At 40.2% G+C, this 14,153-nt stretch overlaps 1 protein-coding gene across 1 annotated transcript; it reads right to left on the reverse strand.

The window, feature by feature from the left end:
* Positions 1-222: 222 nt before the first annotated feature.
* LOC107775922 (uncharacterized) lies at positions 223-8,095 on the reverse strand. The gene is made up of 5 exons (XM_075253188.1): positions 7,783-8,095; positions 2,404-2,856; positions 2,040-2,119; positions 1,549-1,813; positions 223-581 (listed from the first exon to the last, which is right to left on the reverse strand). The coding sequence occupies exons 1-5, from the start codon at positions 8,093-8,095 to the stop codon at positions 307-309; spliced, it is 1,386 nt and encodes a 461-aa protein (XP_075109289.1). The 3' UTR covers positions 223-306.
* Between the last annotated feature and the right edge of the window lie 6,058 nt (positions 8,096-14,153).

Raw genomic sequence — 14,153 nt, forward strand, 5'->3', positions numbered from 1 at the left:
CTGAACATTGGCTTACATTCAACTCACTAATTCATTGATCACTACTCTAAGTAACAATTATGTCAGAATCTATGTTCACGGAAAGTAAGTAACTTTTATCCGCTGAGAGACGGCCCTTCCACTCGTGTGAGTACTGAAGCCGACTCTCGCCCTTGCTCGATTGGTGGGTCTTGTAGTCAAGCTCCCGCTTTTGCACTCGAAGGCCAACTTCCATCCCCGCCTGAGATAACCTTTGCACGCCTCCGTTAACTTTTGGAGAAAGCAGCAGGCAGAGTAACTGCAAATTGTTTCCTACCTATTTTCAATTCAATACAACTGTTGGTAACCTCCATTATCATTTCTTTCCCTACTACTACTTGTAGTTCTTCTATGGAAGGATTTGTGGTTGAGAGACCAACTTCTTTTCATGTCTCTTCTTCTCTTCCAAGTCACAAAAGAAGCATAAAAAGTTGGGAAAAGGAAGCATAAGAGGACCAACAGTATTAAAGCCACACAGAGCAACATTACATTGTGGAACCCCTCCTTCAGCTCAGGTTCATTTTGGTTTGTCCAAGGAACACCTCCCACATTCATCCCAAACACTGTCATAAACCAGACAATGTTAGTGACATCAGATGCATGCAAATATAATGATTCAAATGGAAAAACGATAGCATGATGCACTAAGTTTCCGCTATGCGTGAGGTTTGGAAAGGACCAGAGTCAATAACGGAACCAGAAATTTATACAAGGGATTCAAAAAATTATAGGATGTCACAGTTGAAATATGAACTATGACCTTAGGCAATTTTGTAACCCCCTTTACTACTATATTTGATTTTTTTTCTTCATATCAAGGAGATTCAACAACTCACATATAACAAAAAAAAATTATTTTTACTCTATTTGCACCATATAATTTTTTGACAAGGGGGGTTAACCCCCTTGTCACTATCTAGTTCCGCCACTGGCCGGAGTGCGTTGAGTTGCTACTATGAACAGTTTTACCTTGCAATTTGCAAGAGACTATTTTCAAATGGAAAAAGGACAGCACGATGCACTAAATTTTCCGCTATGTGCGGGGTTTGGGAAGGATCGAAGCCGATGGCAGAACAAAAATTTATACAAGGGGATTCAAAATAATTTTAGAATGTCACAGTTGGAATTTGAACTATGACTTAAAGCAATAATGAATCCCATTTACTACTATCAACAACAACAACAACCCAGTAAAATCCTATTTACTACTATATGTGAATTTTTCTTCTTGTCAAGAGGATTCAATTGCTCACATATAACGAAAAAAGATCATGTTTACTCTAATCGCACAATGTAATTTTACGACGAAGGAAGTTCAATCTCCTTGACACTACAGTTCTGCCACTGACCGGAGTGCATTGGGTTGCTACTACACACAATCGTATCTCGCAATTTTGCTAGAGGTTATTTTCACAACTTGAACTCGTGATCTTTGGTCTTACAACGACAACTCTTACTGGTTGTGCCAAGGCTCCTTTTAAACTGAAACATAATATGAAATTAAGGACAAAAGTTACTTAAGAATATTACCTCCAGTTACTACTGACAAGGGGAGAAACATGATGGAGAGGAAAGAAAGGTAATATAGTTTTCTAGTTATTTGGTCAGCTTGCCAACTTTCAAGACCAGTCTGTATTCCTGTAACTCTATTAGCTATAAATCCAATATTCTCTTTTAAACTTCTCAGTTGACCAATTATCTCTTCAAGGATGTTAATATCATCACTGGAAAACCAATCTTTTGAAGAACACTTCTCCTTCACTCTTGGAATTACTTGCTCCCCATATGCAATCACCTACAATAACATTAACTAATAAAATGAAAACATATGTCTAGAGTAAACACATCCTCTTGGTTTTTATTAACTAAAGTAGTATTATTGCTTTTATAAATGTCCTATGTTGCTTGGACTCTCCGAAAATGTAGCCGGGTGTGTGTCGGATTCTCCAAAAGTAGTATATTTTTGGAGAATCCGACGCGGATGGGACAGTATTTTGGAGAGTCAGGACTACAAAAACTACCTGGAGGAGGCGTTGCGAGTCAAGATGCACCTTTGGGAATCTTCTGTCATCCAACATTTGTTGCTTCAAAGCAAAACCACCTGCAACCAAACAAATATTAGGAAGCAAGGCAAAATTTCCCTATCCCCATGACATACTGAAAGTTAGAAACACTAGTCTATTTCTAATGAATAACTGGTAAAGTTGTTGCGTACAGTAGACCCTTGTGGTCCTGCCCTTTTCCGGACCCGGTGCATAGCGGGAGCTTAGTGCACCGGACTGCCCTTTTTTTAGTATGTTTCTAATAATGCAAATAAGAAACTCAGCTATAGTAACAGGAATTCTAGTCTCTTTTGCTTACTTTAATATAAACATCAAAATGTACCTTTTTCCAATTCCAGTTCAACAGAATCCAACTCAATCTCCAACTTAGTCACAATATCTTGAAGGTGATCCACATGTGTGTCTATAACGTGAACAACAAGATTTGACACGGATTTAGGCACTGTATTATCAGCCTCTTCAAAATGATTCATCATCAATAGAAAATCAAGAACATGTTCCTTGATGACAATCCCACCCCTTTCCTTTTGTTCAAGAGGATCATAACTTGGACTTTCGACTATAGGAATCTCCGATAAAAGAGACTCATTTCCAGGGGAGAAACACAATCTTGGAACACGGCCTAACGACACAGTGATGACTAAATTCTCAGTAACTCTTGCAGCGATTCGAAATGTAAAGTTGCTAGATGCAAGGCCCGGTGAATTAACTCGAAAAATGAGAGCGCCATTTACATGCCCGCAAAATGGTCCGTTGCTAACTAGTGATAGAATATCTTTGTTGCGGAAGCCAAATGTATATAGTGTGAATAAGTCACAACTACTATACCAAAAATTATGACAGCCACCAAATAATAAATAAGACAATAAAACAACAATAAAGGAAACACCAGAATTTACGAGGTTCGGCTAATTTTGCCTACTCCTCGGACACAACCAATATTTTATTCCACTCCAAAAATACAAGTGAAATAATACTAAAGAGAGAAGATACAAATGCCTTAAACAGATGAGAAGGCAAATGAGAGGTGTGTCTCAATCCTAAACATTAGGCCTTCTTTTATAGGGGAAAAATCCCTCCAAACTTAACTCCCAACCAATGTGGGACTTTGGCATTTTGCCAAACTTCAACAAATCTCCACCTTGGCAAAATTCCACATTTTCAATTCTCTCTCAATAACAAATTTTGGTTGTGTCTTCATCTTCAATCTTCAGTGTTCAACAATGTTGATCAAATCCAAACAATGTTGAAACTTGACCGCAGTCACCACCTTTGTCAGCATATCAGCAGGATTCTCTGTAGTATGAATTTTCTTCACCGTGACTCCACCTTCTTCTATGATTTCTCGTACGAAATGATACCGAACATCAATGTGCTTCGTCCTTGCATGATAAACTTGGTTCTTCGCTAATTGAATAGCACTTTGACTATCACAAAAAAATGTGATACCTTTTTGTTCAACACCAAGCTCCTTTAGCAATCCTTGAAGCCAAATTGCCTCTTTCACAGCATCTGTAATAGCCATGTACTCTGCCTCTGTTGTAGACAAAGCAACTGTTGATTGCAAAGTAGACTTCCAACTAACTGGTGCCTTTGCAAAAGTAAACACATAACCAGTAGTTGATCTTCGTTTGTCCATATCACCCGCAAAATCTGAGTCACAATATCCAACTACAGACTGATTGTCTTCCTGCTCAAAAACTAACCCGACATCTACAGTATTATGAATATACCGTAGAATCCACTTCACAACTTGCCAATGCTCCTTCCCTGGATTGTGCATATATCTGCTAATAACTCCAACAGCTTGTGAAATGTCAGGCCTTGTGCAAACCATTGCATACATCAAGCTACCAACAACATTTGCGTATGGTACCTTTGACATATACTCTCGTTCAGCTTCATCCATTGGCGACATAGTAGTACTTAGCTTAAAATGGGAAGCAAGTGGAGTACTAACTGGCTTAGTCTTGTCATCTATGCCAAAACGTTGAAGTACTCTCTTCAAATATTCCTTTTGAGATAAACAGAGTTTCTTTGAACGTCTATCTCTAATTATCTCCATGCCAAGAATTTTCTTTGCCTCACCCAAATCCTTCATCTCGAACTCCTTCTTCAGTTGAATCTTCAACTTATCAATTTCTTCCAAATTCTTGGAAGCTATCAACATATCATCAACATATAGGAGAAGATATACAAAGGAACCATCTTTAAGCTTGTGCAAATACACACAATGATCGTATTTGCTTCTCTTGTACCCTTGCTGCAACATAAACTCGTCAAATCGCTTGTACCATTGTCTAGAAGATTGTTTCAATCCGTACAACGATTTTTCAAGTTTGCACACCATATTTTCTTTTCCAGCAACTTTGAATCCTTCTGGCTGAGTCATGTAGATTTCCTCCTCCAAGTTTCCATGTAAAAACGCAGTTTTTACATCCATCTGAACTAGTTCCAAATCCAATTGTGCTACCAAAGCCAACATAATTCTAATGGAGGAATGTTTTACAACTGGAGAAAACACTTCATTGTAATCAATTCCCTCCTTTTGAGCATATCCTTTGGCCACCAATCTTGCTTTGTAGCGAACATCTAATTGGTTAGGAAATCCTTCTTTCTTTGCAAATACCCATTTGCACCCAATTGCTTTCTTTCCCTTCGGGAGATTGGCCAATCTCCATGTATGATTCTGATGAAGGGACTGTATTTCATCATTCATGGCAATCCTCCACTTATCTTCTTCTGAACTTTGGACAGCGTCTTTGTAAGTAGTAGGAACATCATCAGCTACAATTGAGGTTGCACAAGCAACCGTCTCTATGAGACGAACAGGTTTCGTTATTGTTCTTTTTGGCCTGCTGGTTGCTATTGATTCAAGTTGTTGTTGAGATTCCTGAGTTGGAATCTCCTCTACTGGCTCTCCTTCCAGAGGGTAATTTTCATTTGTTTCCTCCTCTGCTTCTTGTGTAGGAAAAATAAATTTTCCCTCAAACTCCACCTGCTTAGAAGCACCTTCATTTTGTTTGGTATCTTCTGTTACCTTATTTACCATAGCAAATTCATCAAAGGTAACATCTCTGCTGAACATTACTTTCTTTGTCATAGGACACCATAAGCGATATCCTTTGACTCCAGAAGTAATTCCCATAAAAATAGCCTTCTTTGCCCTTGGATCCAATTTTGACTCCGTCACATGATAATATGCAGTTGAGCCAAACACGTGCAAAGAGTTATAATCTACAGCAGGTTTTCCGTACCATTTTTCAAATGGTGTTTTGCCATCAATAGCAGCAGATGGTAGACGATTAATGAGGTGGCATGCATATGTAATTGCCTCAGCCCAAAATTCTTTGCCCAAGCCAGCATTGGACAACATACACCGTACCTTCTCCAGCAAGGTCCGGTTCATACGTTCTGCCACTCCATTCTGTTGTGGTGTATGTCTAACAGTGAAGTGTCGGATGATGCCATCATTTTCACAGACCTTATTGAAATGATCATTTTTGTATTCACCTCCATTGTCTGTGCGAATACACTTGATTCTCCTGCCTGTCTGATTCTCCACCATCATCTTCCATTTGAGAAAAATTCCCAACACTTCATCTTTGCTCTTCATTGTATACACCCATACTCTTCGGGAAAAATCATCAACAAAGGTTACAAAATAGTGCTTCCCACCCAATGAAGGTGTTTTGGAAGGACCCCAAACATCAGAGTGTACATAATCCAAAATGTCTTTAGTATTATGGATCGCTGTACCAAATTTAACCCTTGTCTGTTTCCCTTTAACACAATGCTCACAAAACTCCAAGTTGCAAGCCTTTACTCCTTTTAACAATCCTTGATCTGATAGAGTTTTCAAGGATTTTCCTCCAGCATGTCCCAAGCGCATGTGCCATAGCTTGGTTGCTTCTGCCTCTTTGTCGTCACTGGATGTTACTGTCGCTGTCCCAATAACTGTACTGCCACGATAGCGGTACATATTATTATTCTTCCGATTAGCCTTCATTACCACTAGTGCACCGGAGCATACTCTCATCACTCCATTTTCTGCAATGATTTTGAATCCTTTTGATTCTAGGGCTCCCACAGAGATGAGATTCTTCTTCAAATCCGGTACATATCGAACATCTATCAATGTTCTGATCATTCCATCATGGTTCCTTAATCGTATTGAACCAATGCCATATGAGGTAAGAGGGTTGTTATCCGCTGTGTGGATGACTCCATATTCTCCTTCTTGAAATTCCACGAACCAGTCCCTGTTGGGACACATATGATAGCTACAAGCCGAGTCCATCAACCATATGTCTGATGATGTTGATGACTCTGTTGTAACTAATGAGAAGTCTGAATCATCACAATCGGCTACATTTGAATCCATAATAGCCTTTCCATTGTTATGTTTGGCCTTATTCTTCAACTTCGGACAGTCTTTCTTCCAGTGCCCTTTTTCTCGACAAAAGGCACATTCATCTTTGCTGGGTCTGGATCTTGACTTGGATCTTCCCTTCTTTGTCCTCGTTTGATTTTGAGGACGACCCCTCACAAACAATGCTTCTCCTTCTCCGCCCTTCTGTTTTTCTCGCTTTCTTTGTTCATAGCTGTACAAAGCTGAACAAACTTCTCTGAGAGAAATTTCGTCATTTCCATGGAGTAGAGTAGTTTCAAGGTGCTCGTACTCATCAGGAAGTGACGCCAATAACATTAAGGCCAAGTCACCATCATCATAAGTTGTATCCATATTTTGCAAATCTGTGACCAACTTATTGAAACTGGTGATATGTTCATTCATCGTGGTACCAGGAACATAGGTGAAGTGAAACAGTCTCTTCTTCATGTACAATTTATTTTGACTGTTTTTCTTCAAAAATTTATCCTCCAGTGCTTTCCATAATTTACTTGCAGAAGTTTCCTTTGTGTATGGATATTTCTGCTCTCTAGCAAGGTAGGATCGAATGGTACCGCAAGCAACACGGTTGATAATTCTCCAATCTTCTTCTCCAATAACATCTGGTTTCTTTTCTTCAATGGCCAGATCTAGCCCTTGTTGAAAAAGGACATCTAGAACCTCGCCTTGCCACATCCCAAAATGTCCGGACCCGTCAAAAATTTCTACCGCAAATTTCGCATTTGACACAATTCTTGTCATAAGCGAAGATGCCAATGATGACGTATTGTTGACACTTGATGTAGATTCTTCTTGTTTATTGTCTCCCATATTTGACACAAATATTATTTAATAGCTGACGACACAAATCAAGATTATTTCCTTTCTGATGTAGAAGATCAGACTAAGCTGCAACCACAGAGCATACTTAGACAGTACCTTGGCTCTGATACCAATTGTTGCGGAAGCCAAATGTATATAGTGTGAATAAGTCACAACTACTATACCAAAAATTATGACAGCCACCAAATAATAAATAAGACAATAAAACAACAATAAAGGAAACACCAGAATTTACGAGGTTCGGCTAATTTTGCCTACTCCTCGGACACAACCAATATTTTATTCCACTCCAAAAATACAAGTGAAATAATACTAAAGAGAGAAGTTACAAATGCCTTAAACAGATGAGAAGGCAAATGAGAGGTGTGTCTCAATCCTAAACATTAGGCCTTCTTTTATAGGGGAAAAATCCCCTCCAAACTTAACTCCCAACCAATGTGGGACTTTGGCATTTTGCCAAACTTCAACAATCTTGAAGATTTAAAGGTGGACAAAGTACATCTATAAGATACTGTGCAGATTGTGAGAGTTTTTGGTTCCATTTTGGAAGCTCAACATGGTACCAGCAAAATTCTTTGCCTCTTCCTTCTGATAAATCCCATTCCTTGTCGAAATAATCCCCTTCTCCATCAAACATATAGGCCTTTTGCCTGACACCACACGAAAAACTTGAGTAACTGTAGGAATTTTCCTGAATATGTGTGTGCGGGGTAGGTTCTCTATCCGTTTCCTCTCCTTCTTCCTCACCCTCCCCGGTCACGTCTTCGCTAGTACGCCCCATGCATTAGCGTAGCCAGAAATTCTAAGGAGGGGTTGCAAATATAACAACAACAACAACAAACCCACTATATTTCCAACAGGTGGGGTCTGGGGAGAGGAGTTTGTACGCAGAATAGACCCTTCCTAATAAAGGTAGAGAAGTTGTTTCCAATAGACCCTCGATGCAAATAGAACGCCACACCTAAAGTTCTTGAACCTAAAGGAATTTTTGAGTCACCTTCATACATTCAATCTTGGCGAGTCAGCACCATCGCTCCTTGGCTAACTCTTATACACCGGAAACAGCAAGTCATATAACAAAGTCCAATAATCTACATAGTTGTTCAATTTCTTTAAACAAAACCAGAAAATATTTCAGGTTCAATTGAATTTGTTAAAGCTGGAAAAGTTCTTGGCCTCTAATAAAGCGGCCACACTTCCATTGATATTTCTGTTTGACAATGTTACAAAAATATCGGATGAAGATGGGGAATTTGCTTAATTAATGAAAGGGTCAAATTTATTTGTAATTAAACAATAAATAACGAGTTAAAATTTTGTACACCACCAAGAATATTGAACAAACAATTGATGTTCAATATCGGATGAAGATGGGGCATTTGCTTAATAGTGCAGATGGCATCAATACAAATTGATGTTCTTGTATTGGACAAAATCTGACCGCTGCCGTCAAGCCGACCAACGTCCCGTCCAAGCGGCAAGGCGGTGAAAGACGACATGGCCTATTCCACATCAAGCATTCTTGATACCCGTCAAGCCAGAAGAAATGATATTTAGAGGACGACCAAGACAGACATAATGTCAGAGCGTCGGACCAAGTAGATAGCAAAGGTCTCATGACTATATATAGCAAGGGAAAACTTTCGGTTAAGAGGGATGGGGGGCTTCTCCTTCTCTCCTTACTTCTCTCTTATACAATCTTCCTAAAAACAAAAGGAACAATTTAGCAATCTCCAAAGAAGGATATGTAAAACAACCTCCCCCATTGATTAATGGGAGACACAACGAAAGTTTCAATAAGATCGATTATATCTATTGCATCTTATATACTATTTATTCTGCTAGCTCGTTGATCTGGAATTTATTATGTTTGACTAAGATTTAACCTTTCACTTTTTTTGATTGATTTGTTCTAAAAGGTTCCAATATCTTTTGAGTCAAATAATTTGGTGCCGTCTGTGAGGATTTCTTAGTGAAATTTCCTAGTCTCTTCCAGATCAAAGACAAGAAACACGATTACCCACCGAAAAGAGCGCTGAGGCAAAACCCAACCCACGCGGGACAAAGGCGCAGCACAGAAGGGGAAGGAGAGCCGAGTAGAGTCACCGAATTTAGAAATCCTCGCCCCATCAACCATCGAAATGCCAAACAAAACGAGCAACGTTACAAAACCTGCTCTCATTCACCGGTCCATTGGATGGGGTTAAGGGAAGTATCATTTTAACTCACCTTCTGCTCTTTCCTCAAGCAGGAACGCAAATGCCGCGCGGGCGAGCAAGCAAAGAAACATCTCAATTAAAGAATGAGAAACTACTACAAGACAACCGAAATACCGCCCGCCGGTGACACCTCAAAACCGGAAGGCACGAATCAGACAAGGAAACTACAATGTGTGCGCAGAACGAACCTAAGCGAAACAACAACATTTTGTACTCTCCGACATTGCAGTCTCTGATGCAAATAATGTCAAACGAACTGGGACTCCCCCAGAGGATATCTGATTCTCCAAAAACTGGGACTGAAGACGGATTACTATTTCGATAAGTTCGAAATAACACCCTTTAAAGCCAAGGGCCTTCGCCAAAAAGAAGAGTTCGACCTCGATCGAACGACGATGGGTTACTATTTCGATAAGTTCGAAATAACACCCTTTAAGGCTAAGGGCCTTCGCCAAAAAGAAGATTTCGATCTTGATCGAATGACGACGGGTTACTATTTCGATAAGTTCGAAATAACACCCTTTAAGGCCAAGTTCGCCAAAAAGAAGAGTTCGACCTCGATCGAACGATGACGGGTTACTATTTCGATAAGTTCGAAATAATACCCTTTAAGGCCAAGGGCCTTCTCCAAAAAGAAGAGTTCGACCTCGATCGAACGACGACGGGTTACTATTTCGATAAGTTCGAAATAACACCCTTTAAGGCCAAGGGCCTTTGCCAAAAAGAAGAGTTCGACCTCGATCGAATGACGACAGGTTACTATTTCGATAAGTTCGAAATAACACCCTTTGTAGCCATGATCCATCACCAAAGGGAAAAGTTCGACCTCGATTGAACGATAACAGGTTACTATTTCGATAAGTTTGAAGTAACACCCTTTAAGGCCAAGAGCCTTCGCCAAAAAGAAGAGTTCGACCTCGATTGAACGACGATGGGTTACTATTTCGATAAGTTCGAAATAACACCCTTTAAGACCAAGAGCCTTCTCCAAAAAGAAGAAGTTCGACCTTAATCAAACAACGACGGGTCGATATTTCGACAAAAGTTTGAAATCAAACCCTCAAGTCCACGAGCCATCGCCAAAGGGAAAAGTTCAGAATATATCTAAGGCCAAGGGCCGTCAGCAAACAAAAAAGGAAGAAAAGACTGGGACTCGCCATACGAGAATCCATCCCGCGTCAAAGTCACAAAAAGAGAAAACAAAGATAAAGTATGGGGTAGATAACAACGATAAAATTCTTCTTTATACAAGGTCACCGTGCTAACTGTCGCAGATTACATACGACCCAAGCAAACAATAAAAATAAGAAGAGAAAGGAACAACAACAATCGACGATGAATATAAAAAAAATAGAAAACAGACTAAGACAACATTCTTTCACTCGGCGTCATCACCGCCACCATCATATCCAAGAAGCTCTCCCTCATCATCCGCGCCCTCTTCGGCCTCGGGAGTCACAGAGTCAATAACCATAGTTGACACGGGCCTCTCGCGCCTTTGCTCGTGCTCCTTCGTATACGACCTTAGTAATATTACCTGCCTCCACAAGCTCTTGTATATATCCCGTTGAGCTTCAGCATGAACCCAAAGCTCGTGTAGGCGGCAGGGAACAACGGTGGGGAAGACTCAATTTGAGCCAACAGTCGCTCCTTTTCAGCCTCAAGAGCGGCGACCTGATCTCCTAAGGTCGAAGCTTCCCGATCGATCTTACCAATGTGCTCCTCAAACCTCGCCTCTATTAGCATTGTCGTCGCTCTCTCCGACTCTTGCTCAGACTGGAGGATGCGGATAGTGTTCTTCAGGGATACCGCCCTTGCTGAAGCCGCAGACCAGGCACTCTTGATACTCTCCAGCCCGACGACCTTTCTCTCCAACTCGGCCATCTTTCCCATCCACTCTGCACTCATCGCCTCGACCTTGATAAGGTTCTGGTCCATTTCGGCCTGCATTGACCTCAGCCTCCCCTGCAGATAGTCACACTCTGCAGCCACCCCTTCCCACCTCGAGCTCTTCATCCTTCGCGTGAAGCTGCTCTTCGAGCACACTCTTCCTGCAAATGGACTCCATCAACTACTGATCTCTCTTCTCCAATTCCTCGCTAGGTCGAGCACCGGATTCTCCCTCAGTTGCCCGTGCATCTCACGGCACTTGTTGCGATAGCGTCAATATTTTTCCAACATCTTCAAGAAAATCTTGGCCCGAATGTCGGCCCTGCGCATACTCTCCACTTCCACCATGTACGTCTGAAAAACAAGAAGATGGGTTAAAGCCATATCAACAAGAAAAAGGGGAGAAGTATAAAAGAAAATTGCAACGTACCCTCAAACCCATAGCGGCTACCTCATTCATCAAATCGATATCAGGAACGCTCCGGAGAGCCTTGTTCTCGGTAGGGGTGTTCATGGTTTGGTTTGGATCGATTTTTCCATAAAAAGAAACCAAACCAAGTAAGTCGGTTTTTCAAATATTAGATCCAAACCAAACCAATTAAGTCGGTTTTTTTTCAATACGGTTTATGGTCGGGTTTTGTCTGTTTTTCGGTTATTTTTCGGTTTTTTCTTAAATATAAGACATACACTACCAAACACATATTTCGGCAACCACATTTTCAACGTAACACTATCAAATCAATTGCCCTTTGAGAAATCTATTATTTACTAAAATATATTGATGATAATTGAATCAAATAGTGATGAATAATTTAAGGACTCAATTAAAAATATATATTTTTTAACATGAAATGGATTCTTACACTTAAAAAAAATTATGGTAAATATATTTAACATGAAATGGATTCTTACACTTAAAAATATATATTTTTTGTTCCATTTTGGAAGCTCAACATGGTACCAGCAAAATTCCTTGCCTCTTCCTTCTGATAAATCCCATTCCTTGTCGAAATAATCCCCTTCTCCATCAAACATATAGGCCTTTTACCTGACACCACACGAAAAACTTGAGTAACTGTAGGAATTTTCCTGAATATGTGTGTGCGGGGTAGGTTCTCTATCCGTTTCCTCTCCTTCTTCCTCACCCTCCCCGGTCACGTCTTCGCTAGTACGCCCCATGCATTAGCGTAGCCAGAAATTCTAAGGAGGGGTTGCAAATATAACAACAACAACAACAAACCCACTATATTTCCAACAGGTGGGGTCTGGGGAGAGGAGTTTGTACGCAGAATAGACCCTTCCTAATAAAGGTAGAGAAGTTGTTTCCAATAGACCCTCGATGCAAATAGAACGCCACACCTAAAGTTCTTGAACCTAAAGGAATTTTTGAGTCACCTTCATACATTCAATCTTGGCGAGTCAGCACCATCGCTCCTTGGCTAACTCTTATACACCGGAAACAACAAGTCATATAACAAAGTCCAATAATCTACATAGTTGTTCAATTTCTTTAAACAAAACCAGAAAATATTTCAGGTTCAATTGAATTTGTTAAAGCTGGAAAAGTTCTTGGCCTCTAATAAAGCGGCCACACTTCCATTGATATTTCTGTTTGACAATGTTACAAAAATATCGGATGAAGATGGGGCATTTGCTTAATTAATGAAAGGGTCAAATTTATTTGTAATTAAACAATAAATAACGAGTTAAAATTTTGTACACCACCAAGAATATTGAACAAACAATTGAGTCTTGAGAAAAGCTTTAATCTTACAATGATTCATATTGCAATGGTGCAGATGGCATCAATACAAATTGATGTTCTTGTATTGGACAAAATCTGACCGCTGCCGTCAAGCCGACCAACGTCCCGTCCAAGCGGCAAGGCGGTGAAAGACGACATGGCCTATTCCACATCAAGCATTCTTGATACCCGTCAAGCCAGAAGAAATGATATTTAGAGGACGACCAAGACAGACATAATGTCAGAGCGTCGGACCAAGTAGATAGCAAAGGTCTCATGACTATATATAGTAAGGGAAAACTTTCGGTTAAGAGGGATGGGGGGCTTCTCCTTCTCTCCTTACTTCTCTCTTATACAATCTTCCTAAAAACAAAAGGAACAATTTAGCAATCTCCAAAGAAGGATATGTAAAACAACCTCCCCCATTGATTAATGGGAGACACAACGAAAGTTTCAATAAGATCGATTATATCTATTGCATCTTATATACTATTTATTCTGCTAGCTCGTTGATCTGGAATTTATTATGTTTGACTAAGATTTAACCTTTCACTTTTTTTGATTGATTTGTTCTAAAAGGTTCCAATATCTTTTGAGTCAAATAATTTGGTGCCGTCTGTGAGGATTTCTTAGTGAAATTTCCTAGTCTCTTCCAGATCAAAGACAAGAAACACGATTACCCACCGAAAAGAGCGCTGAGGCAAAACCCAACCCACGCGGGACAAAGGCGCAGCACAGAAGGGGAAAGAGAGCCGAGTAGAGTCACCGAATTTAGAAATCCTCGCCCCATCAACCATCGAAATGCCAAACAAAACGAGCAACGTTACAAAACCTGCTCTCATTCACCGGTCCATTGGATGGGGTTAAGGGAAGTATCATTTTAACTCACCTTCTGCTCTTTCCTCAAGCAGGAACGCAAATGCCGCGCGGGCGAGCAAGCAAAGAAACATCTCAATTAAAGAATGAGAAACTACTACAAGACAACC

Source organism: Nicotiana tabacum, chromosome 5, assembly GCF_000715075.1.
Source record: "Nicotiana tabacum cultivar K326 chromosome 5, ASM71507v2, whole genome shotgun sequence".
NCBI lineage: Eukaryota > Viridiplantae > Streptophyta > Magnoliopsida > Solanales > Solanaceae > Nicotiana > Nicotiana tabacum.

Coding starts and splice junctions, on each gene's coding strand:
- LOC107775922 (XM_075253188.1), bottom strand. CDS start 8,095: ATGGGGCGTACTAGCGAAGACGTGACCGGGGAGGGTGAGGAAGAAGGA. Junction 2,857..7,782: donor ACCTTTAAATCTTCAAGATT/GTTGAAGTTTGG, acceptor TCCGCAACAAAG/ATATTCTATCACTAGTTAGC. Junction 2,120..2,403: donor TGAACTGGAATTGGAAAAAG/GTACATTTTGAT, acceptor GTTTGGTTGCAG/GTGGTTTTGCTTTGAAGCAA.